Below are 27317 nucleotides of genomic sequence, written 5' to 3'. Positions count from 1 at the left end.
GCTTTGCCCTCCTCTCCTTACAACACTTGAATGCAGTAACATGTTATGAATAATGACATCTGATACATTAAAAAGGAAGCAAGCACTTTGTGTCAGTGATGACAGGACATTTGTAAATTGCTTTCATTTTAGTAGAAAGAGTACTCTCTGGCATCTACGCTGAAGGGGCTGTGAGGCGAGTAGGACCAGACTGGCTCAGGCTGGAGATGACTCTAAAGGGAAACCTGGCTGGGAGCGGGGGGTAGGGCGGCACAGACAAGGCTAAATGGATGGCGGACATGTGACTTGGCCTTCTCATGGGGTGTGCTACTGCTTGGGAGCTTAGAGCATCACAATTCTACTACTGATTATTGGGAAAAAGAAAGACAAGAAAGGAAGACACGTGGAGACCAAGCAACATGCTACTAAAAAACCAACAGGTCAATGAAGAAATCAAAGAGGCTATCAGAAAATACCTCGAGATAAATGACAACGGAAACACAACTTTCCAAAATCTATGGGATGCAGCTAAGAGGTAGGTTTATAGTGATACAGGTCTTCTTCAAGAAATAAGAAAAATCTCAAATAAACAACCTAATCTACCATCTAAAGGAGTTAGAAAAAGAAGAACAAGCAAACCCCACGATCAGCAGAATGAAGGAAATAATGAAGATCAGAGAGGAAATAAATAAAACAGAGACCAAGAAAACAATACAAAAGATCAGTGAAACTAAGAGCTGGTTTTTTGCAAAGATAAACAGAATTGATAAACGTTTAGCCAGGCTCATCAAGGAAAAAAGAGGACCCAAATAAATGAAAGAGGAGAAATAACAACTGATATCAGAGATACAAAAAATCATAAGAGAATACTACAAATCATATACCAACAAACTGGACAACCTACAAGAAATGGACAAATTTCTAGAAACATACAAACTTCCAAGACTGAATCAGGAAGATATAGCCTATCTGAACAGACTGATCACTAGTAGTGAAGTTGAATTTGTAATAGAATCATACACCATGATCAAGTGGAATTTATTCCAGGGATGCAAGGATGGTTCAGTATCCACAAATCAATCAACATGATATAACACATTAACAGAAGGAAGGATAAAAATCACATGATCATCTCAATAGATGTAGAAAAAGCATTTGACAAAATTCAACATACATTCATGACAAAGACTCTCATCAAAGTTGGTATAGAGGGAACACAGCTCAACATAACCAAGGCCATTCATGACAAACCCACAGCTAACATCGTACTCAATGGTGAAATGCTGAAAGCCTTTCTTCTATAAATTTATTTATTTATTTATTTTTGGCTGTGTTGGGTCCTCGTTGCTGTGCGCGGGCTTTCTCTAGTTGTGGTGAGCGGGGGCTACTCTTCGTTGCGGAGCACGGGCTTCTCATTGTTGTGGCTTCTCTTGTTGCGGAGCACGGGCTCTAGGCGCGCAGGCTTCGGTAGTTGTGGCACACGGGCTTAGCTGCTCCGTGGTATGTGGGATCTTCCTGGGCCAGGGCTTGAACCCGTGTCCCCTGCCTTGGCAGGTGGATTCTTCACCACTGCACCACCAGGGAAGCCCTGAAAGCCTTTCTTCTAAAATCAGGAACAAGACAAGGATGCCCACCTCTTGCCCTTTTCATTCAACATAGTATTGAAAGTCCTAGCCACAGCAATCAGACAAGAAAAAGAAATAAAAGGCATCGCATCCAAACTGGAAAGGAAACAAAATTGTCACTATTTTCAGATGACATGATACTATATATAGAAAACACTAACACCTCCACCAAAAAACTATTAGAGCTAATAAATGAATTCAGTAAAGTTGCAGGATAGAAGCTTAATATACAGAAATCTGTTGTTTTCTTTACACTAATAATGAACTCTTAGAAAAAGAAAGCAAGAAAACAACCCTGTTTAAAAACTGCATCAAAAAGGAAAGAATACCTAGGAATAAACTTAACAAAGGAGGTGAAAGACCTATATTCTGAAAACTATAAAACAATGATAAAGGAAACCGAAGATGATACAGAGAAATGGAAAGATAACCTGTGCTCATGGATTGGAAGAATTAATATTGTTAAAATGTCCATACTGGGACTTCCCTGGTGGCGCAGAAGTTAAGAATCTGCCTGCCAATGCAGGGGACACGGGTTCGAGCCCTGGTCTGGGAAGATCCCACATGCCGTGGAGCAACTAAGCCCATGCGCCACAACTACTGAGCCTACACTCTAGAGCCCGCGAGCCACAACTACTGAGCCTGCGTGCCACAACTACTGAAGTCTGTGCGCCTAGAGCCCATGCTTCAGAACAAGAGAAGCCACCGCAGTGAGAAGCCCTCCTCACCGCAATGAAGAGTAGCCCCCACGCGCCGCAACTAGAGAAAGCCTGCACGTAACAACGAAGACCCAATGCAGCCAAAGATAAATAAATAAACAAAAATTTAAAAAAAGTCCATACTACCCAAAGCAATCTACACAGATTTAATACAATCCCTATCAAAATACCCATGACATTTTTCACAGAGCTAGAATAAATAATCATAAAATTTATATGGAACCACAAAAGACCCTGAATTGCCAAACTAATCTTGAGAAAAAAGAACAAAGCCGCTGGAGGTATCACTCTCTCTGACTTCAGAGTATACTACAAAGCTACAGTAATCAAAACAGTATGGTATTGGCACAAAAACAGACACAATGGATCAATGGAACAGAATAGAGATCCCAGAAATAAACCCACACATTTATGGTCAATTAATCTATGACAAAGGAGGCAAAATATACAAAGAAGAAAAGATAATCTCTTCAAGCAGTGGTGCAAGGAAAGCTGAACAGCTAAATGTAAAAGAATGAAATTAAAATTACATTTTCTCACACCATATATGAAAATAAACTCAAAACAGATTCAAGACCTAAATGTAAAACCTGAAACTGTAAAACTCCTAGAAGCGAACACAAGCAGAACACTGACAAATTGTAGCAAAATTTGTTTGGATCTGTCTCCTAAGGCAAAAGAAACAAAAGCAAAAATAATCAAATGGGACCTAAGTAAACTTAAAAGCTTTTGTACAGTAAAGGAAACCACTGACAAAATGAAAAGACATCCTACTGAATGGGAGAAAATATTTGCAAATGATATGACTGGTAAGGGGTTAATATCCAAAATACATAAACAGTTCATACAACTGAATATCAAAAAAAAAACATCCCAAAAAACAACCCCCCCCCAAAAAAACCCTAACAAAAAAAAAAACCTGATTAAAAAATGGGCAAAAGACCTGAACAGACATTTTCCCAAAGACATCGCTAATCATCAGAGAAACGCAAATCAAAACCACAATGAGTTATCACCTGACACCTTTCAGAATGGCCCTCATCAAAGTCTACAAATAACAAATGTTGACAAGGATGTGGAGAAAAGGGAAACCTGGTACACTGTTGGTGGGAATGTAAATTGGTGCAGCCACTATGGAAAACAGTATGGAGGTGCCTCAAAAAACTAAAAATAGAATTACCATATGACCCAGAAATTCCACTCCTGGGTATGTATTTGAAAGAAACAAAAACACTAATTTCAAAGGATACATGCACCCCAATGTTCATAGAAGCATTATTTACAATTGCCAAGATACAGAAGCAGCCTAAGTGTCCATGAACAGATGAATGGATAAAGAAGATAGATACATATATACAATGGTATATTACCCCGCCATAAAAATAATTCTGCCATTTGTAACAATGTGGATGGACCTGGAGGGTATTAAGCTTAGTGAAATAAGTCAGACAGAGACAGACAAATACTCTACGTTATCACTTACATGTGGAATCTAAAAGAATAAAAGAAGCAAATGTATATAATGATACAGTAACAGACTCACAGATATAGAGCACAAACTGGTGGTTACCAGTGGGGAGAGCGAAGGGGGAAGGAGCCAGACAGGGGTATGGGATGAAGAGATACAAACTACTATGTATATAATAAATAAGCAAAAAGGATACAGCACAGGGAAATATAGCCATTGTTTTGTAATAGCTTTAAATGGAGTACAATCTATAAAAATATTGAATCACTATGTTGTATACCTGAAACTAATATAATATTGTAAATCAACTATACTTTAATTAAAAAAAAAAGAATCTGGACCAAAAAGAGAAAGAAACAAAGGAAGGCAGACAGACACACACCAGTATTATCAGAGAAGACCTCCCACACCCTCCAGGAGCCACTGGGCCATGTAAACAGCTTTCCTGCCTCCATCTGAGCACTTGGCTGGGACAAAAATTCCTCTCTCCTCCAAGGTCATTCCTGCAGAGCTCAGCTCCACATGGCACTGAGACACAAACAGGCCCGTTCCATTCCTGCCTGTTCCAATTTCCTTAGTCCATTCTCAACTTGTTCCTCCCAGAGACAGGAGGCCTCACAGTGGCTACCCTAACTGCCCCCCTCAACACACACACACACACACTGATAATAGAAAACCCTGGCCAGTGTTGTCAAGCCCTCCTCTGGACAGAGTGCTCTGGGGGAGCCATGAGATGACTCGGTGGAGGAAACTCACTGATGGAATGCAGCCCAGGGAGTGGCTACAATTCTCAGCCGTACCAACATGTTGGTCTTTCTCAAATGGGCCCAAGCAAGGGGGAGGGACACCTGTGGGCTCATGGTCTGACTAGAGCCCACTTGGGGCCCCCATGAACCATACAGGTATCAAAGTCATCATGATATTAAAATGTAAGAACATTATTTTCCAGAAATGAACACTTAGTGTTATCACAACCCATTTGCACTTTCTAAACAACTGAGTTACAAAAGCATTTTTTGTTTTGTTTTGGTAAATTGTTTGTTTGGAACTGAAAATGTGATTTCCCCACAGAACCAATCTTATACCCAGATGCTATGCAGAGTCTCGAGAGTGACCACAAAAGTCCATTTAACAGGATGTACCTGAAGCATGTAGAGCACGCAGTGCTATTTCTGTTTCACTGAGCCGTGCCCCAGATGGAAAGCACACAGACCGTGGTCCAGCTCGGAACTCCCAGCGGGCCTCTCTCCCTGCAGGCAGCAGCCGCCCACAACAGCAAAAGGGAGAGCATCCTCCTCAGCTCAGGGCAGACTCCGGGCTTTTCTGGGTCCCTGACACTGTTGAGAATTTAAGCTTCTCCCCCACTTCTCCCGTACTGATGCATATATGTTCCATACTGATGAATAACTTCAGAGGGCTCCGAATGCCCTCACCCGCTCATAGACCCCTGGTTAAGAGGCCAAGGCAACGAAGGGCTGACTGCAAGGCAGTCACTTTCCCGGCGGGGGGCCGGAGAAGAACAACGAGCTGTCCCCACAGGTGTCCAGGCTCAGGTATCCTTCCACGAACATCCGCATGTCTGGAGTAAACTGGATATCCTAAGGAGGATTCTACTGACTTAACATGACATATATTAAGACTTAAACTTTTTTTTTTTTTTTTTTGATTCTCACTAAAATAAAAAGAATAAATCACTCTTTGGGGCTTACAGTCAGGAGGCTCTACAACTCTCAAAGGAGCCCCCAGGCCTGCCTCCAGGCTGACCGCTCCCTGCACCCTGCCCCGAGGTGACCTCCCCTGACAGGGGCAGAGGGAGCTCACCCTGCATGAAGAGACACGGAGAAAAGGAAGCTCAGAGGCTCTCCTGCTGATGGAGGGTCTGTCACCCAAGAGTTCGGTCTCCCCTGGAGAGTAGGAAGTGAGCGGCCTGAGTGAGAGCCGCTCAGCCCATCAGAGCACAAGGGAGGATGCCCGGGCAGGCCTCAGGAGACCCGGGCTTCAGGCTCCAAGTGGTCTCCATGGCAGGCGGGAGGGGCAGGAAGGGGATGCTCCCCTGAGCACCCTCTCCTCTACCACGTTATGATTGGTGCTGTCAGGCCAGTGCTAGCAGGCCCCACGGTCAAGGTGGGTGGTGGGACTGGGTGGGAATGGGGGGAAAGAAGACAAACCCACTCATAGAAAACCACTGTTTCTTTCCAAAATGTCCCAGTCAATGAGGCAGGACCCCCGAAGATGAGGGAGTTCACCTTCATACCTTTGCCAGGCTCAGCCCTTTGATGCCACTGCCCGCTGGGGAAGCAAACAGACTCCACATCGCCTGCCAACTTCTATTAGTGGCGGGCGGGAGATGGCCTCTTAAGACAGAGAATTGGCTCACTGGGAAGAAGAGCTGTGATCGACCCATGATGTCTGCACTGGACACAGGAGGGGTGGCTGGAGGACATGCCAGGAGGTGCCAGATTCTTTGGCTTGTACTCACAGCTCTCTCCTGAACCTCTGGCCCCATCTCCCAGGACTCTGCCAAGTAATAAAAGCGCTTGCTCTCTGCACTGGCCTTCCACACACTATCTCAGCAGCCCCACGAGACACAGGGCAGGGATCATCAGAAATGACGGCTCTGGGAGATAGTGATAAACTGGAGATCCCAGAGGCACCGTTAAACAAGATGGGATTAGAAGGTGGATCTTCTGGCTGGAGCTGTGACCACATGAGCTGACCTTTTCCCTGAAGTTCTGTCCCCCAGCACCCAGCTCACTTCATCACAGCCCCTGCCCTGATGGATGAGACCTCTCCATGCGGAGTGTCCACCTGGGCCCTGGCCCCTACTTTGAGTCTCCAGTTCACTCCAGCCCCACCGAACTACCTATTTCTCTTCTACTCACAAAAGACATCTTATTCATATCCTCCTATGGCATTTCATTTTGTAGTGCCCTGTGACTATTATATTGCTGTCTCTTGGTATTCAGGGGCGGCCAGGGCATCTTTTCAAATCATAAATCATATCAAATTCCCTTGGTCAAAACTTTCTAATGGGGCTTCCCCGGTGGCACAGTGGTTGAGAATCCACCTGCCAATGCAGGGTACAAGGGTTCAATCCCTGGCCCGGGAAGATCCCGCATGCCGCGGAGCAACTAAGCTCATGTGCCACAACTAACTACTGAGCCTGCTCTCTAGAGCCCGTGAGCCACAACTACTGAGCCCGCGAGCCGCAACTACTGAAGCCCATGAGCCTAGAGCCCATGCTCCACAATGAGAGAAGCCACTGCAATGAGAAGCCCGCGCACTGCAACGAAGAGTAGCTCCCGCTCGCCACAACTAGAGAAAGCCTGCACACAGCAACGAAGACCCAATGCTGCCAAAAATAAATAAATAAATAAAATTAAAAAAAAAAAAAAAACTTTCCAATGGCTCCCATCACAAGTGGATCGAAATCCAAACTCCTTCTCACAGCCACAAGTCCCACACTGTCGGACTTTCCTACCCTCCAACCTCAACTCAGGCCATCTCCCTCCTGTCCTCTACTCTGCAGCCTGTGGCCTCCTTCTGCTTTCCTATCTCACCAAGCTCATTTCTACCCCCATGGCTCTTATCGGGCTGTTTGCCTGGAACACGATCTTCCCTCAGGACTCTGCGTGGCTGATCACTTCACATCATGCAGGCTTTAGTTCAAATTTCACTTCTTCAGAGAAATTCCCTGACCACCTGACCACCTAACCCCAAGAAGCCTCAACCCATCACACTCACTTCCAATAGCCTGCTTATTTCCTTGACTGTACTCAAAACAGCTGGAGTAATGTGCTTACTTGAAACTTCCAATCCCCCAAGTGGATGTAAGCTCTCTACAGGCTTGGACGTCCGTCTCACTCACCACTGAGGATGGCATCCCACATACTTTGTGAATGAATGAACCTCATGGCTGTATTGTTCAGGTTATACCTGTGCACGCAAGGTTTAACTGAACTAAATCCTTTTGGGGCAAAAGTCACACCAAGTAGTTGCTAGTTTAACTAAACACCTCTACTTAGTAAAACCAGGAGCCAAACCAGTTACTATGTGCGTACGCTCCTCTCCACACCACCATTTACATACACTTCCCCTGATCCTTACTAGGTCTGGAAAACATCTTTGGAAATCTCCAACATCTCTGGATGTTGTTCTGAAATTACCAAATATTCCCAAGAGTTCTCTTGATAGCATTATGGTTTTCACCACTAACATCAATTCCCTCTGCTCCTTAGACAAGATACTAAGGCTAAGCAATAAGCCTCTGTAAACAGAGTTTGTGACGATGGGACCAGCCAGGCCCCAAGAAGGAGAGAGGTCTGGCGGAGCAAACGTCTCCCTCGCTGGCACCCGCCTGGCCTGGGGAACTGTGGGTCATGAGCAGTGACTGCCTTGACCCCAGCCTCCGGGCCTGGCCTTCAGGCTGTCCTGGCAGTGTGGGCTGCAGGAGAGCCAGAGGAGGACGGTCAGAAGCCGGAGCAGGACTCCAGCCCACTGCGTTTTACTGTCCTGATTGTGATTTGATGGGCCATTAAGTTTTACTGCCAAACTTCCTTGTTGGGTTTTTATCAGCTTGTAAGTGCACTTACACTGACTTTCATGACCTGGCAAAGAGGCTGCCCGTCAGTTCCTTGACCACACTCTTCTCTGGCTGTGGGAATGTTGGCTTCCCGTCAATTCCAAATCTTCAGATCCCTCTGGATTCCGTTAACTTCAGTTACACCTATGATTTTATTGCAGGCCAGCTATGGAGACTCTCCTGGCTCCTGTAACCAGAATTTTCCAGGAGACCAGATTACTTTGGAAAGCTCCCTAGTACCTGGTTCTCAAGAGGAGCCTGGATTTTCCTACCCACATTCCTGCTGCCTTGCCTGGACCTTGGCTTGGGTGTGCCAGGGAGGTGGGGCTCCTACAGATGCTAGCAGAAACAAAGATGCTGTAACATTGTGATGGGCCCCCCAGAAACCTCTGGGCTCTTTCGAGGCTTCCCGCTGTATATGCACCAAAGCTGACTTGTAGACACTCAGATACTCTAGGGCAGACACACACTGATGAATGCCTCATCTACCACGCAGCCCTCTTCTTGCACAAAGAGAAAGTTGGGATTTTTTTTTTCTTCCTTTACGTTAGTGTAAAATGTAGATAACAAGCTTTAAAATTTTTTCTTCCAGGATTCTACCCTAAGGAAATAATCTGACATGTGGACAAATAATTATGCATGAAAATGCTCTCTGCAGCCTGATTTATAGTGGGGAAATACAGTAAACAACTCAAACCTTCAACATTATGGTGCTGGTTAGGTAATTTATGGTGCCATTATATAATGGAATATTATGTGACCACAAAAAGTATGTACAAATAAGCATTTTTAATAACATAAGAAAATACTTACAAGATAATGTTAAGAAAAACATAAAGGAAAAAGCAAGGAAAAAAGAACTTAACGAATGAAATGAAATCCCTTCCTCCCACGTGGCACAACAAATGAAAAATCCAGATGAATTGGGGCTTCCCTGGTGGCTCAGTGGTTGAGAGTCCGCCTGCCGATGCAGGGGACGCGGGTTTGTGCCCCGGTCCGGGAAGATCCCACATGCCGCAGAGCGGCTGGGCCCGTGAGCCATGGTCGCTAAGCCTGTGCATCCGGAGCCTGTGCTCCGCAACGGGAGAGGCCACAACAGTGAGAGGCCCGCGTACCGCAAAAAAACCCAAAAAACATACACACACTCCTTTTTAATTATCAAAAAGTCATCAAGATAAATTCAGCTTTTTAGTTTGAGCTCCACTATTTCAGTCTGTGGGGATCTTTTAAAATCTTAATACCATTGTTTGATATTTTAACTAGCTTCCTTTTTCCAACTCTAACCCTTGCAGATTTGAAAGCTTGCCTTGCTTTTTATAGTTTCAACAAAACTGCTTATAAAAAAACAAGTACCAGACAGAACCAGGCCAGACTCACAGTCACAGAGCACCAAGGGGACGGTCCCCTCATGGTGGCCGCATCCTGCCCGGTTCTCCCTACTGCACTTAGGAAAACAACAACTCATTTTTGATCAAAGAAAGACACACTAATTCATCAACTTAGCAATCCTATCCCAAGAAACAAACCAAGCACACGTGGCAATCCTTAGTAGAATCTATGGTCTTCTATGTTGATAGATCCCAACGTGTTTTCCTAGGTCTCCAAAATGGTCTGTTTCTTAACCGCTCTCTATTTGGTCTGGGATCGGCACCTGTAACACTGTAATTTCCGGAATTCACATTTTATTAGCTTGGGAAACATGAGCCAGCACTGCCAGTCTCTGGCCTCCTGACATTTGTCCTTTTCTCTAGGTCCCTCAAACACCACAAAAGTGGTTCTCTGATCAGTGTTTGCTCTCGGGAACACTCAGGCACGAGATGCCCAGCTAGGCAGCTAAGAGGGCCCTGCTGTCAGTTCACCCCTCCTGGGCTCAGATTCCTCTCTAAACCATGTACAGTCCATCCCTTCTAAAGCCCACACTCCCAGATAAAGGAGGAGGACTGTGTAGAGAGATTATTTAATGCAAAGCCGCTCCCATCGGATGGGAATTTAAACAGGCAGTTCTTCAGGGAGCTTCACCTCGGGCTTTTGCCCTGATCCCTCTCACTCTGCCAGTCCAGCAGAAATACATACACACACACACACACACACACACACACACACACAGGCAAAGCCGGGGGGCCGACAGGCACCTCATCAGAGAATGCAGGGTCCCTAACAGGCAGACACCCACCAATAGAAGCCTCAGATGTTTCCATTTCCTAAATTTGAACCGGAGCCCTCTCAACAAGGGTAGCGTACTCAGTAACAAAGACTAATGGGGAAAACGAAAGCTGCTATCTGCCTTCTAGTTCTCATTCTCTAATTCAGCTCTCAACAACCTCATTTGTTCGTTTTCTCATTCATTAAGCCCTTACTCTATACCCACAGGTGACTTGGATTGGGGCAGTGATGATCATTCTGGTTCAGAGAGCGAGGAGGGTGCATTATAAGGGGAGGGGGCAGGGAAGAACTCTATAGCCAGGCTCTGGGGTCCAGACCCTGCAAGCATCAGGTGCTACAATGGATTGCTTACCACCTGAGAGTACAAGAAAGAACACAGACCAGAATTTTTGCGGGTCTGCAACCGGGGTTCTATAAAGAAAGGGCTTAACAAACAATTATTAAACAATTCCAATCCACCAGGTACATGCTGTTAGCATTCATCAAAGGGGATGCGCACTCTCCACGCTGTGATGCATAAACCACAGAGCACGGCTCAGACCACTCTGCGCTCCTCCAGAAGCCAGGCGGCTCTCTCAGCACAGGCTGGAAGCACCGACACACAGCGGGGAACTGAAAACAGTGAGCTGGTACCTGCTTCTACTGCTGGGACAGGGACGCAGGCAGGGTGAGTTCAGCTCTGGATGCAGCATGACTCCCTGCGCTTCCATCAGCAACGCTGAGACTGGCCGGGAGAGCACACCTCAGCGGGGAGAGCACTGCAGTGCTGCCTGGCGGGCATTCATCAGGTACCTTCAACCACAGGGATGCCCTCACTGAGCCCCTGCAGGGCTGGGCGTGATGTGCTCCTAAGGCCCTCTCTGTCATTGCCCCTAATTAGGAGGCCCTTTGAAACTTCGTGTTTTGGGGGTTTTTTTAGGTTTTTTGCGGTCGTTTTTCTAGATAGTCAGAAGAAGAAAGGCCAAAAATAATTTTCCTTTGGATTCTCTTAAGGATTTGGCACTTATAAGAAAGGAGGACTTGGGGAAATCCCCAGTAGTGGTCTGTATATGAACAATTCCTGATTAACCAAACCCATGTGATACTACAGGGGAAGCGGAAGACGGGAAGGCCAGGGCTCAGCAGTGCAGGACTCACAGAGCAGTGCCATTTCTCCGTGCAATAGTCTCCTTGTCTGTATAGTGGGGCTAATCATACTCGCTTTGCAGCACTGTGGGTAAGATAAAAGGAGATGACCCTGCGGGCAGCCACTTGGCCACCGTAAGGCAATACACAATGAATAGCGTAAGGGCCTCTATGACAAAGATGATTAATAAAGTATTCTCTCACTAAAGATGCCTCTGTGGACTGGGCAATTATGACACTGATCCATGAAGTAGTTCTTTTTGCTTTTTTTTTTCCTCTTACCCACCATCACTGGGCCCAAGAGCTGGCAAGAAGCTATGAGAGAGGAGCACCCCACACACATGCACTCTGTCCCAGGGTGCTGGGGACCCACCTTCTACACCCATCAGGATGGGCCCACCTTTCCCAGGAGCTGCTCCCTGGAACTCTGTGCCCAGGGGCTGTCATGCCCTTGCTCACCTTTCCAGAAGCAGCCTTCTCCCTCTGAGAAACGAATTACAATCAATTTTCCATTCTCCACGGGAACAGGGAGGACACTGGCCTAGAAAACTCCTGAGCTACAGGGCTTTTCAGCCAATACGGCCAACACATTTTACAGCATTCACATGTTTTCCTTCCTTGATGCACAAAGGCTGCTTCAGGCTGTGACGGACGCAAGCTGAAGCAGAAAGAAGCTGTTCTAGACGCTACGGGGTCTGAGGCTCCAGCCCTGGCCTCACTGTGCCCTTGCAACTACTGGGCAAGATTCGGGCCCTCTTGGGGCCTCAGTTTCCCCACCTGTAAGCTGAGGGATGATTGCCGTCCTAGGTAATATCTAAAGGCTCAGAGCGGCGCCCGCCCTGCAGCGGCCGAGGGAGGCAGGCGGTGGCAGAGAGGAGCAAGGTTCCACTCACATGGGGCGTGGAACAGGACGAGCACAGAGGAGTGTTCCTTCACAAACTGGTCAAAGTCTTCATCGGTCAGGTGATAAACGGAGCCGCCCTCATCTGCCCAGGGAGTCTCGGGGACCTGGGGCTGTGGCGGCTGTGGACTGGAAGACCAAAAACAGGCAGAGCTCAGAGCACGCGCCGGGGCCCGCGCAGCCCTTACCCCCAGCGGCTCGCACGGCCTGCTTCAGGGGCGCACCACGACCCCCCGGAGGAGCGGAGCAGGACTCCTCGGCCCTGCCCACCTCCACCGTTCCCTCAGAGCCCAGAGGTGCTCAGCTGATAGCCTGTGGCAAACAGTCGCTTCAGCTGCAGCCCTCTGGGCAGATCAAGAAACCTCACTTCCTCCCTAGAATCGGGGGCGTTCGTGAGCATCTCAAGCTCTTTCAACCTCTCAGCCAACTGGCAAGAATAAACAGCAACAGCAAAGAGTGACCTTTGGCAAAGTTAACTGTTGTGCTGCATGGTGCCCACAGGGCGGGGAGCGGGGAGAGGGAGTTAGAGGGGAGGGGTGGTGGTGAGGAGGAAAGGCAGAGGCCAGGTGTCTGAGAAAGACCAAATACCCGGGAAGGGCTGGGGGCCGGGGAGGCGGGTGCAGGGCGTTCACCGACCAGGGTGGGAGGAGGGTCGTAATGAGGAAGGGTGGAGCCCAGGGGAACAAGGCACCCTAACTATGACAGCATCCAGGCTACATCACGAACCCTTCCTAGAGACTGGAACAAAGTTATCTGGTTCTCCAGAGGCAGAATGCTGGAGCAGAAAGGGCCAGGCTCAGAAGTCAGTCCAAATCCGCGCTCTGCCACCACGAGCTGCAAAACCTCGGGCTGGTGCTTAACCTCCCTGGAGCCTGCCTCCACCTGGGACAGCCATGTGCTGACATCTGTGTCGCCAGCCGTTGTGACGGGGGAGGCTCACAGCCACCCTCTCTTGCTCCAAAGTTGAGGATAAGGCTGCTAGTGACACAAACTCCCTGATGCTTTATGAACACCTTTGCCAGAGCACCTTAATCGCTACTTTGAAAAAACGCTTTAGGATGACAAATGTGAAAAGACAACCACTGTTTCCTGCCTTTGAGAGCTTACAGTAGAAAAAAAGTGTAAAGTTCCAGCAGCCAGGGCTGAGAATTCATGAGACCAATGTTGCCCACGCGATGGAATCTGCAGCCCTCCCACGCAGCTGACACGGTGGAACCTGCCAGCCCCACCCTACGGCAGAGCCTGGGTCTGACGGCACCTTCAGAAGCCCTCTCTGGTGCTTTGGACGAGGCCCCACCGGTGGCTTCAGCCACCCTGGTGTGAAGCAATGGGAAGTGGCAGGGAGAGGGCAAACCACTCTGAGCCCGTGCACATCCAGTGTCAGGTAGCGCTGATGGCAAAATGAAGCTTTAGAATGAGTCACCAGCCAGACAACAGTCCCAGACCAACACCAAGAAACCTAGGTTCCAAAACCTGGGCTCAAAACACCAATCCCTGAAAACATCACCAACTCCACTTCAGGGACTCTATCTTTCCAATACACCTGGACACATGCAAAATTACGTACATTCCAAGGTATTCATTGTAGATGATTTGTCATAGCAAAGACTAGAAGAACCCAGTGTCCCTTGGTAGGTAAACTGCAGTCCTTCTGCAAGATGGAGGGCTGAGCGTGGTAAAGGAGGACAAAGAAGCTCCCCTACACTCTGATGTGGGTAGACTGCTGGGATATACACAACAGGCCATAATGTGCTAACTTCTGCATAAAATAGAGAGAGATAAAAAATACTTATTCATGTTTGCGTGTTATCTGCATAAGGACTAATTAAAGTTGTTACCTCTAAGGGGTAGGAGGGAGAATAGGATGGAGGAACCAGATAAAAGGAAAACTTCAATGTATAATTTTTAAGTATCGTTTAAAAAATTATTTTAATTATGTGAAAGGAATCTATTCTAAAATTAAAATAATTTTTAAAAATCCAGCACAATTATACACCCAGAATGGAGAAGCCATGCCTCAGCAGAAGTACAAGATATGAAAGTACCTGAGAAATTTCTAGTTAAACATGGAGGACATACTCCAAAACCACTAAAGTGACAGTACAAGAGTTAAAAAAAAAAAAAGTATGAACCCACAAGAGCAAAAAGAACAGGAAGACAGCAGCAAAGAGAGAAAAAGAGGTCAGTGCAAATTTAGAAGCTAGAAAACCGACTTAGCAAAAAACTTCTGCCTTCCTTAGAGGGTGGAAACTTGAGGTGCTGGGTGCTCAGAGGGGGCAGGGGCCCAAGAACCACCCTAATATGCAAAGGCTCCGAAGGACCAGGAGGACCCCCTTAAAGCAGGGCTGTGGCCTGGGGCTGAATGGGAGGCCCTCAGATCCTGTCCATCTCCCCAGCAGCCAGGTGGGTGCCCCTCTCCCACTCAGTGGACAGCAGGAAGTTTGCTTTCTGGAGAGGCCTGCAGAGCTGGGCACAGCAGTAAGAGGCACTATGAACTATGCTTTTTACTGTCTCTCTCCTTAAAGAATGGGGCTCCCTCTAGATTATCTCTCTACCTCCTACGCCTAACACAAAGCAGATACCAAATAAACTCTTTTTGAATCAACAAGGGAATGAGAGAAGAAAAGTTGAAGGAACTGGAGGTGTCTAACCAGGAGAAGAGGAGACATGGGGAACACAATAGTTGTCTTCAAACATTTCAGACTGCACTGGGAAGAGAAACTAAGATTTATTTTCTATGGCTCCATAAAGGAGAACCAACACCAAGTGGAAGCTCCAGAGAAAGAAACTTTAGCTCAACAGAACTAAGAATGTTCTATCTACAACAGATAAGAGAGAAAGAGCCGGACTGGGAGTCAGAAGACCTGGTTTTGAGTCCTGTTTCCTCCACCTTCCAGCTCTAGGGGCTTAGGCAACCAGCCTGACTTAAAACATCTACAAGGCAGTATATTTGTAGGCCCTTCTTCATCTGCCTTGCAGGTACATCTAGACAGATAATGGACGTGAATGTACGAAGTACTACCCAAATGTTCCTAGATATCATTCATAACCTCAATAAGAATCATTCAAACATGAGTGGACACCCTCAAAATGAGTCGAGGCCCTGTCCTCTGAGGTGTTTAAGCGGGATGGAGTAACTACATCTGTCCTAGTGGTAACACGACACCGAAAGGGAATTGCTGGGGGCAGATTCGCTGACTTTCACATTCCCTTCCAATCCTGCAACTCTGACTTCTGCAGGTTCTCCAGGACTGGGAAGTTCACACAAAGCACGTCCTTGCCTGAGGCAGGTGCACATGCCATTGATAAGAAGATGCAACTCAAAATATGACAAGTCAAGAATGCTTTGTGTTTGTTTTCAGTCCACTTCTGGTTAGTATAAAAATACACAGGCAGAAACAGGTAGCTAGGTCAAAATGGATTGCCACTTCTGCACCCTCTACCTGCCAAGCCCAACTGAGTAGCAGGAAATCTGCAGAGTGTGGAATAAGAAACGCAGCTGCCAGAAGCACAAAGGGGCACACTGCCAGGATCATCGCATCTACCCCAGAGCCCTGGGGCACTCCGACACCAGGGATGCCCTGCCTGGCCCACTCGCCAGTCACATGTCAGACAGCAGGATTTGGCTCTTCTCTCCTGGGCTTCTGAAAGTCATCTAGAGCAGCGGCCCCAACTTTTTTGGCACCAGGGAGCGGTTTTGTGGAAGACAATTTTTCCACGATGGGGGTGGGGTGGGGGTGGGGGATGGTTCAGGCAGTAATGCAAGCGATGGGGAGCCGCAGATGAAGCTTCGCTCGCTGGCCCGCCGCTCACCTCCTGCTGTGTGGCCCGGTTCCTAACAGGCCGTGGACCACTACCGATCCACAGCCCCCGAGTTGGGGACCCCTGATCTAGAGAATTAGCAAGGCTGGATCCACCCTCATCCTTCTACATTTGGTGACCATAAGCCATGAGCAGCCAATAGAGAGGCCCAAGGAAGAAGTGCAGGGCAGCAGGAAAGGTAGGATCACTGCTACCCACCCACCAGGATTTGGTGGAAACCTGGTGAAGACTTAAAACACCTGGCACCAGGAAAACACACACACACACACACACACACACACACGCACGCACATACGTACGCACGCACACAGCTGGGTATATGTTGGGGGGAATCTAGAAGGAAATTTGCCAAATATCACCACACATTATCCTTGGGTAGTGGAGTAAGGGGGCCACTTTTCCCCTTGTTTAAATATTTACTCTTTTCAATAATGATATAGCTCACTGATAGCCTTAAAATCAGAAAAGACTTTTAAAAAATGAAGCTAGCTGGCAGCACAGTGACATCACTAGATCTTGCTGAGGCAGCTCACTGGGGGTCCTCCCTGCCCTCGGCTGTGCTGGGGGAGTGCGCTATGGTCATGCCTTTGGAGAAGCTGCCCCCATATGTGCACCTCCAGCACAGGGACCACAGGTGGTTGGGCGGCTCCGGAGTTGCTACCCAGCGGGACCCGGGTGCTGTCTTCCCTTCCCCGGAGTTACCCCACCAACCTCAGCCGACTGGAGACCCAGGGTGAACCAAAAGCTGTTAACAAGGTCTCCTGCCCATGGGGGTGAGGAGAGGAAGGCAGAGGTGGGAAGTGGGGAGGGCCAGTCCAGGACAGGGATCAGGAGGCAGCCCTGGGGGTAGGAGTGGGGCCCGGGACAGGGTCTGGTGGAGGAGCTGCGGTGGGCCTGGGTGGGGTGGGGGACGGAGTGGCGGAGTCCAGCGGGGAGATAATACCCCGTCTCAGAAAAGCCACTGACGTGCTCCCCTGGTCCAGGGCTAGCAAGCAATTCTGAACACTTTCTAAAAAAAATAATAAACATTATCCTTCCAAGAAGATACGAGTGTATTTTGAAGCCAGAAAAGGTTACAGAAGGGGGAGGGAAGCAGATTTTATGCTCTGGTGACAAATGAGACTGCCATTTGTTGAAACCTTCTCCCAAAGCAGAGCGACATATGTCTGGCTGGAGGAGAGGACATGCTTATTATCAAGTGAAAAATGAAAACAGGGGTGCGAAGGCCCAGGTTAAGACAATGACTACAGGGTAATGGGGAGCTGCCTTCCTGGGCAGGGGCTGGAAATGAGGTAATAGATGGAGACAGAGATGTGAAAATGCTTCCAAGAAATAAAGGACACCATGCAAACATGGTTCTGCCACGGTGCTTTATCTCCTGGGCCCCCGGGAACCCACGGAACAGAAGATTGAGAGTTTCAACCTTCAGAATCAAACAGTTTGTTGTGGGTTTTGGGGTATTTTTTTTTTTTTTAGTACAAAATTTATCTTCCTTTCCCATTCTGAAAATAACACATTTTCAACCTCATTGCTTTGGATAACTAATCCTTTAACCCTGTGCCCCTGCGGTAACGATGTCAATAAACAGCCACCGTGCTGGCAGCTGGGGAAAGGGCAGAGGCTCTGGCCAGAACGCGGGGGAGCTGCTGCCGGGGGCCGACCCCAGCCCTTCTGCTTGGCACTGCAGGAGCTTGGACGAGCTACTCCATCACTCTGCTTAGTTACCTCATTCAGGAAATAAGGGTCATAATAGTATCTTCCTTATGGGGCTGTCCTGAGGATTCCATGAGACATAAGGTGCTTAGAACAGGGCCAGCCACAAAGTGAAGCTCCCAAAATGCTCCAATTCTTATTCTAAGCACCGTGCACAAATAACCGCACACTGGCAGTGACTGGTAAGTGCCAGGCCAGTGCCAGGCAGAGCCCAGAGCAGGTGAGTGTTCTGGGGTGGGCTTCAGGAGAGCTCCGGCCACGGAGAAGGCGCTGGGGAGACAGACTCCCCATCCAACACACCAGTCAGGGTCCAAGCGTCACGCAAAAGTCACACACCTAGCATGGGGGGCGGGGGACTCCAGGTGCACGGGCGGTTTGGGTTATAAGGATCTAATCACATTATAAGCAGGACCACAGGTTGCTATGAAGCAGCTCTGCGGGGCTGCGTGGTGAACAGCAAAGCAGTCTGCAAATCTAAGGCATGAGGACACTTCTTAGCTTCATGGCACATAATACAAAGTGTTATGTTTGAAATGAGTGTCTGACTGACAACTCTATTTTCAGAGAGATGTGCAGCGGAACCTCTCTCAAACCTGCCGTCCTGGGTGAGAAATACTTCTAGCCATCAGGTAGACTAAGGGGAAAAAAACCTATCTGAAATGCAGTCGTCACGGCCAGTCACACAAAATCCTCCCGACTCGCACATTCTGCACGCACAGATCCCCACCCTCACCTAGATGCAGCCCATAGACAGTTGCGTGGGCAGCACACAATGGTCCTTTCTTTCCTCATTCTCTTCCCAACCACCAGAAGGAGCCCTGTGCCCAGGGACACCCTGGGGCCCGGCAGATGCCCCTCCCCCTCTGGGTACCCTCCCCCGCCCCACCAAGGCAAACGCCAACTTACTTCTTCAGCCACTCCACAATGTCCTCAGCTGTGGACCCATAGCTGTCGTACTGGAACAAAAACCGTCCTTTCCTGTGAAACATGAGGAGACACCGTGGGCTCAGCCAGGGAGGCAAACGCCATCATGGAGGGGAGCGAGCGTCAGCAGGGAAGCAGGGGACTTACTCGAAATAGCAGATGGTGGGGTAGCCGCGCACACTGTACTCCTCCTTGATGTTTTCAAATTCCGAGGAGTAGACATTCATCCCGGCCAGCACCTGGGAGCAAAGGGAGAACAGACCTGTCCACTCTCCGCCCACAGACGCCCTCACCTTGTCCATGCCTGCCCAGCCGTCCCACCAGAAACAGATGATGGGGACGAAGCCTCACAGTCTGACGCACAGCCCAGGGCAGCGGGGGATCAAGGATAGCCAAGCCAGCTGGGAACGATGCCCGCGTGCTCTGGAAGAAGCAGTCATCTGGGCCCAAGGGCTGCCCCCCATACAGGCATTCCCTCCTGCCTGCCCTGTGGGAAAAACCATCCCAGAGCAAAACAAAGTTCTGAGGGTTGAAGAAGAAACCTGGCCTTGTTACCAAGGTCAACCAGGTCCTAGAGTGGGTTCACTGCCACCCAAGTACATATTATGCCTTTTCTCTGCCCATGTCAACTAAGGTTGTACTCTTCTCCCAAGTTATGGAATCACCACTGAGCCACTCTGCCACTCTAAGGCACCCTTGGACACCTTCCTGGATACCTCAGTCTGTCCGCCCTGGCTTCATGTGCAACATTCTCAGATCTCACAGTTAATGTGGCCAAGGAGGTTGCATGGGTCTCATGACCATCCACCTGCCTAACTCTCCTCCCTCCAAACCCTGTTAGGCCTCCTGTGGGTGACCATCACCTACAGCATCATTTGAGCATCATCTCTGAAGTCTGAACATGTTCTGGTGGCAGGGGTCCACATATCCAACACCCCTGAATGGGAAAGGAAAACTGTAGTAGCTTGTATTACTGATGACAAGCCTATGTACTGAGAACAACCCAGAATGAGTCCCCTAGAACTCCTTTCCTGAAGCAGGAACTTTTTTCTATATGGCAGGATCAGGTGCCTGGACAAAGGACTTTGAATCTGTCCTCACGAGAGAACACAGTGTGGCCAGATGTAAGAGGGCTGTTCCACAACGCCGGGTGGCATAGAGGGGCAGGCAGAGGAAGTTCAAAAAAGTCAGCAGCAGTTACAGAAGCAGAAAGAAGAAACCAGGAAGCGGAATTTTGCTGAATAATATGTAAGGAGGCATAGGGAGAGAAAACGGGAAAGAGCAGTCTCAGTGGACAATGAACTTGATTCAGAGGACTGTTTCCACTTGGCAGTCGCGTGACCTTGGACAAGTCACTCACCCTCCCTGAGGTTCCCTGTTTGGAAGATGTGGGTGAGGAGACTATCACAGGGCTCTTGAGAGAACTGAATGGGATGACCCAAGTCAGAGGTTTTAGCACAAAACTGGTGCTCAAGTTCTTTATTTCCTACCAAATCCTGGGTGATGGGAGCTACCCGTGCCTCTGGCAGCTCCATCTCTAGAGGCATCTAAACGTATCTTATGAACCATTTTAAGTACCTAGCACAGTGCCTGGCATACAGCAAACACACAATAAATGCTTGCTAAATCTGTTTTTTTTTTCTCCCGCCCCCTTGTGGGATGCTACAAGGAATACAGGGAAAATAAGCCTGAGACAGAACTTACTAGAAGCCCTGGAACACTCTAAAAGCCCGTCTGTTCACTTCCGCAGACTGATTCAGCAGCCTGTTCCAGTAATAATTGTCTACTTTAGAGTTCTTTTTTAATGTCTAATTGGTCTACCCAGTGTCAGTGCACATTCACCACGAGGTTAATCTTCCACATCCTCCTCTTTCATTACATCACTTCCCGGTGCAAAACCTTTCAACTCCACTGAATGCAGGCTAAAGTCTAACTCCACACTCAAAGACCATATGGTCCCTGTCTCGTCTTTTAATTCTTCTTTCCTACAAAAGCCTTAATTGTGCACCTGCTAGGGTCTAGGTTTTTAATTCTCCCAGGAATGAGACAGTCTGAGATTTCTGCACAGAGAGGAAGTTGGACTGTTTGCCGTCTGGGGCCCCTTGCAGATGGGAATATACCACAGTGGCTAGGAGCCTGGGCTCAGGGGTTAGGATGCTGGGTCTAAATCCTAACTCCTCTCTCAGTAGATGTTTTCCTTGAGCAAGTCACAGTTACCTCTGTGCCTCAGTCTCCTCACCTGCAGCCCCCTCCTCTGGCTGCTGTGAAGGCTAAATGAGACGGTACAAGTATCGACAACACTCAAAATCTGTTAGCCGCCTTCACTAATACCACTAAGAAGCTCTGCAGATGTGCTCACGCTCCCAGAACCCGTGCTGTATTCTCCTGGCCCTGACTTCGAGTATTCTACCCCCTTTGCCCATGTTGCCCACTCCCCCTCTCTCGGCTACCACCGAAGACTCATCCACCTTTTAAGGCAAATCACATCCCACTCCCCTAGGTGGCCTTTCTAAACCACCTTTGCTTGTGATGAACTCTTAATTCTCTGAATTTCTGTAGCACTTCTGACTACTTTGGGGTCATTTATTAGTTAATGAGATAACTGTTTTTTGAACGACTACTTACAAACACTTTTTGGAGTCTGTGAATCCAAATGAGGCAAAACTGGTCTCAACCTACGGAGAAGTTAGGGTCACTGTGCCTGACACCGAGCCATGTGGGCTTGGGGCCAGTCGGCTGACACAACATGATCTTCCTCGTGTCCAGCCCATGCTGTGACAGGAACCATCAAGGGAACTCCACAAAGCAGGAGCGTGTGAGCTAGTGGTCAAGGAGGGTAAGATTTCCACAGACATTCCAGGAAGAGAAAATGGAGACAAGACAAAACAAGACGTGGCTCAAGAACCGAGACCATGTTGGTTTAACTGTAGGACACACAGAAGGGAGTAGGGGGAGAAGGCTGGGCGAGTTCACTGAGGTCGCTGTGGACCAGGCTTTAAGGTCTAAGAAACCAGGACTTTACTCAGGAGGTGCCGGAGAGCTATCGGGGGTTGTAAGGGGAAAGTCACAGGTCAGGGAGACAAGTCGGCAGTCTTTGGTAGCCACCCTGTATGGGCTAACCAGGGTCTGACCTGGGCTGGTGGGCAGGGAGAGGATGGAGGACGTGAGGGGGACAGATGGATGACAATGGCCTGGCAAAAAGGCACATTGCCAGAGGAGCCTGCGGTGCTCGGGAGGAGTCGTGAAGGAAAGCTGGCCACCTGCCCGATGGAAAGACACTGAATTTTATTTTAGACATCCTGCATCTGGGACCCAGGGAGAAGAATGCAGCCCAAGATGGGAAGCAAGCAGTCTGCCATGTGGTACTGGAGCTTAGAGACTCAGGCTCCATGGAGCTACATTTTGTTGAGCTATAGATGTAGATAAAAATCACTGAGGGACAGTCCATAGGAGACAAGGAGAGTACGGGGCCAGGCCCTTGTTCCAATGTTAATAATAAAGGAAGGGGGGTGTAAAGCAGACCCTTGGCAGCACCCCGTTCGGTGAGTGGAAGGAACAGTAAGCACAGAGCAGTGGGAGCCGCGTGGAGGTGTCAGTCATCTGTACCCGTGAAGTGTCTGCAGGCTATAGAGCTGTCTCCACGCACCAGCCCATTCGCGCATCCAACAGCCCAGTGAGGTGGGCAGGGTTGGTTATCATCCTCATTTTAAGGATGGGGGAAGTGAAGGCTCCAAGGCAACTTGCCCAAGATCTCCCAGTGGTTAGTAACAGCCAGCACCACAGTCTGATCTGCACACATCTGTCACCAAGACCGACACATTTCACTGTTTACACCCAGATGGCCCATCATGGCCAAGGTTCACAAAAGACTCAGTGTGAACATCAATAACTGGCAAGGCTGGGAAGAGGAGACAGACAAGGATGGGCTCTGCTCTGAGATGGGGAGTGGCTGCTGACGAGGATGTCCATTAGCAGGAGTAGGTGGGACAGATGCCGATGACTCACCAGACGTCAGTGACAGCAAAAAAAAAGAGGCAGATCTGAGTCTGGAAAATGGCAAAGGCTGTGCATCCCTGACCCAACCTCGCTTGCAACTTAATGACATCATTAGGTTGGACACCTCCCAAGAAATCTGTAGAGGAGGAAGGTTTCTAACCCCTGCCACAGACACGGCCAGCCAAAAAGGGCCCAAAGACGACAGAGATGAAGAGGAAACAGGAGGTGCTAACCCAGCTGGATTTCAGCAGTGTGGTGAGGAGCAAGCTTTTGATTTCAGGGGACCAGCAGCCCATCTCTGCCCCGTGTGCAAGGACAAAAAGGAATCCACACCTCTGGCTGCCCCGTTCCTGGGAAGCTGTGGCCGCACCATGAGCCCTGGCCTCTAGAGGCCTCCTGAAGTAGGTGATGGTCCCGGTGGCTCGGACCCTTCCTCCTTTATGGAGCTGGGAAAGGGTGAGAACCTTTCAAAAGGTGCTTTCCTAAGAAACTAACGGGAAAGCAGAACAAAACAAACCCCAAGTAAGAAAATACAGAAGCAAAGTAACGGATGAGTTCACATAACACAGAGGTAACTAGCACCTGGCCAAAGCTGGGCTTGAATCGGCCAGCCTCACTGGGTACCTGAACAATCCCACTGACTTTTCTATAACGTTGTCTAGGGAACTGGGAGGGTCACCTTTTTCTATTTCTTGACCTGGGCCCAAGCAGGAGAAGCAGATACTGGGTGTTTTTTTTTTTTTTTCCATTTTTGGAAGCAGGTACCCTTAACAAGTAATCTTCAGGGCTAACCTTGCAAGTGAGCCTATTGTGAACCCAGGGCCAGAAAAGAACCCAGGGCCCTTGTCCCACAAACATCCTTCCCACTTTGCCTCTGTCCTTAGGAACTGATGCTCTGAATTCCTTTCAAAAAGGAGAATATCGCTTTTAATGTAAATATAGAGCTTAAAATAAAATGTACCCAGTAAGCCACATGCTCATTCATTCATTCATCAGCATGTGTTGAGCACCTACTCTGAGCTTGGCCTGTGCTCTGTGCTGAAGAAATGCTCAAGAGCTCACATCTCAGTGAGAAAACCTTATTATAGTTAGTATCAACTGGTGGGCAAAGCGATCCAGAACAGAAGCAAAGATGAGCAGACACGACCATGCAAGGCAGGGACAGGCTCTGGGGGAGCACAGGAGGGGCCTGGAGGAATGCTGAGTTCGGCAGGGAGAGGCAGCATTGGCTGAGAGTCTTCCAGAAAGTGCACGAGACTGGCACCAAGACCTCACCTGCTTTGACGGAGCTGGCCAGCTTATTTGTCATCTGAATGGGGCTGGAGTTCTTTACCCTCCACTGCACTAGAGTTCGGAGGGTGAGCTGAACGGTTGTCTAAGTGTATACGGGTGCAGCAGAAAGAACTCTGTGGGTAATTAAGTCTCTTCTCCAGGCGAAATAATCTTAAAATATGGTATCTATTGAGGCCCCAAAATGTGAAGTGAAACTTCCCCAGAGTGATATATGTGTGCCCCAGGGCCAAACGTCTCCAGGAAGGTTGCTAAAAGTTTATTAGTGAGAAACAAGCAGGACATTGGTGTCTCCCCAGAAATGAGGTCAAAAGAGAAAGCACCTGGTTCTTTGCAACCCAGTCCTGGGGCCAGCTAGCAGGGCTGTCACGGTGCTCAGGGGCTGCCCTTTAAACCTTTTTTAATTGACTCTGAACTAATCAACTTAGTTTGATCCATAAAGATCGTGGTGCAGTTTTAAGGTCTCAGGACCCCCTTGGTGGGACTCTGGCCCACCCCACTGAGATGGCACCTGATGACCTGTCATGAAAGGCATATGGATTTTGCCATGCTCTCAGAGGAGCTAGCAGTTATTTTTCTGTTGCCACCAAGAAGAGAAAAAAAGAACAAACACCCAAAACTAACGAAACAAAAACCCCCAAACCTCTGTGGCTCGGGGTAAGTGCAAAAATGGACAGACCTATGGCACAGAAGAGACAAGCCTGGCAAAGGCGAAGGACACACAGAGACGACCAGGCCCGTCAGAGACTGATGCTCAGCCCTGGGTGAGGTCTGACTGCCCTGGCCTCCCCTCCTCCCTCACTGACCATCCCGGTTGCTCCTACTTCTCTGAAGGCCCGTTTCCTCAGTGGCTCCCCTTCCCCTCCTGTCTCCTAAAGGTGGGCGTCCCTGAGACAACCCTGTCTCCCGCCTGCTCCCCAGCACACTCTCCTTCCGAGAACCCGTGGGCTCAGGTTTCCAGCTCCCCACCGCCTCTCCCCGCTGTGGTTCCAACGTTCTTCCTGCCCCACAGGAACCACAGAGCCCTGCAAGCCTGGGCAGGAGGCTGCCTCATGGACCCTCTTGTGCTTTGGGCCCACCCTTGGTGTCACCGTGCCCCCCTTTCTTTGCCACTGGGCTCCCCGGGCACCGAGAGAGCCTCGGCCTGCTTTGGAGCCCAGCCCCCGTCATTCTAGGCCCCTGACGGTCTGCTGTTGGCCCCTGGCCTCTCAGCGACACCGAACGTGCTTTGCTGGTTTCCTGGTTATTTCATTACTGGTCTTTGACAGGCGCCAAATTCTCCTGGTTCCAGCAATTCTGGCCAGTTCTCAGCATCCACTGAGGACAGGTCTCTGAACCACACGCCTGGGGCAGCAGGGGCAGCAGTAATAGCATAAGTCCTTCCCGTGATTTCAAAACCTGCCCTCTCCCCTCGCCCTGCACCCGTCCTCCGCCATCTCGCAGGGAGAGAGGGAGAAGTAGGGAGCTGGCAGGCAGCCCCGCCTGGCCCATGGCGCCTCACTTACGAACTGGCCCCGCAGCTGGGTCGCAGCCTTCTGGAAATGCGGCATTATCCTCTTGCACACGCTGCACCCTAGTCACCGGCAGGAGAAAAACCAAACGGTTACAACTGGCCCCATGCTCCACCCCCTCTCCCCTCAGGCCAACCTCCACCAACAAGCATTTATCCCACCTCCAGGAGTCAGGACTGCCCCAGGCTCTGGGAGCACATGGGGCCAGAGGCAGAGGCCCCAGACCCCCAAGAGCTGACAAACCCCAGCCCAGCAGTCACTCAATAAACGCGGGACTGACAAGCAAATGTGACGCAGCTGGGGGAGGGCAAAGCACTGAATAATTTAGAGCTGAGGATGGGTTCAACGGGAATTCAGGGAGCCGGAGCAGGTGCCCGGAAAGCACCCCCTTTGTGCGCAACTAAAAGCCTCCCCTCGCTGCGCAGCCAGGGCCTGCAGATGAACCTGAATCAAACGCTATTAGGAGGAAAAATGTGCATCCATACATACAACGGCTTTGAGGATTTTCTGCCTCTTTTCCTTCATTAACAATGAATCACACCATGGCTAGAGGCAGCCGAGCGCTGGCCAGAATCAGACACTCAAGTTCTCATCTTCCTTCGACCTGCTGGATGGCCCCGACAGGTCACCTCTTTGGGCTGCTGCCCCTTCCGGCAAATGAGGGGTGTTGGACCAGATGGCCTCAGGCCCCTTCCAGCACTGACACTGGGGAAGTCTGTGATGTCTTTGACTCAACCCTCTCTGGTCCACCACGGTCACACTCCTCTCCTGGGTGGTGAAACCTCCAAATTTGGGGGGCTCAGGGCCAAGACAGCCAGGCCCCAAACACCCACTCCTACTTCAGAGAGACTCTGATTTAAACCCACCCCTTCCCTTCAACCAGAACAAGCCACACATGGGCACCGACACCGCAGGACACGAGCCCCAGTTTCCTCAGACAGGAGGAATTCTGACACACAAGGCTGTTACTCTTTCTGCCAGCCGCCCTGCTGCAAAACAGGCTCTGAGACGCTTCTGAAGGCCACAGACACCAAAGCTGCCTGGAACCCACGTCAGTCTGGATGTCATCTCGACACGGCACAGTGGGGACAGGGCCACGCAGCAGCAGACTAACAAGCTCTAACCCACATTTAGCTAATGCCTTGGCAGGCTGTGGGCAGAGTAACGCAGGTAGAGAGCTGCTCTCAGCCACTGGGCCAGATACGGACACTGGAGAACAGTGAGCAGGTCAAAACTCCCCGGAGACCACCTGAACCTCCCCAGCACCAAGTCTACTAGACAAGATGCAAGGCAGGATATTCTGACATAGAACTCTCAAAATGCCCACAGCCCCCTAGCCCCCTCCTTGACGTTCCTGCCTGGCAAACAGACGGACACACACACACCAGCGCATTACACCTGGGCTTAAGTACATGCTGTTAGTTCAGGCTCAGACTCAAGGAGACACAGGAGCTGCTGTGAGGTCAGCCTGCAGCGCAATCCCATAGCATCTGCCCTCA

At 49.3% G+C, this 27317-nt stretch overlaps 1 protein-coding gene across 1 annotated transcript in view; it reads right to left on the bottom strand.

Moving 5' to 3' along the window:
* The window catches only part of PDIA5 (protein disulfide isomerase family A member 5), an 89136-nt gene that overhangs the window by 17004 nt on the left and 44815 nt on the right, over positions 1 to 27317 (bottom strand). Inside the window, exons 8-11 of the mRNA XM_022567174.2 lie at positions 25813 to 25880; positions 19169 to 19260; positions 19004 to 19075; positions 12555 to 12691 (exon numbers count right to left, since the gene is read on the bottom strand). Of these exons, the coding sequence (XP_022422882.2) occupies positions 12555 to 12691; positions 19004 to 19075; positions 19169 to 19260; positions 25813 to 25880 (369 nt within the window). The remainder of the gene's footprint in view (positions 1 to 12554; positions 12692 to 19003; positions 19076 to 19168; positions 19261 to 25812; positions 25881 to 27317) is intronic.

The sequence above is a fragment of the Delphinapterus leucas genome, chromosome 4, assembly GCF_059928025.1.
Source record: "Delphinapterus leucas isolate spDelLeu-1000000601 "Yukka" chromosome 4, BTC_Dleu_Yukka2, whole genome shotgun sequence".
Taxonomy (NCBI): Eukaryota; Metazoa; Chordata; class Mammalia; order Artiodactyla; family Monodontidae; genus Delphinapterus; species Delphinapterus leucas.
This window is presented reverse-complemented; position numbering and strand designations above follow the sequence as displayed.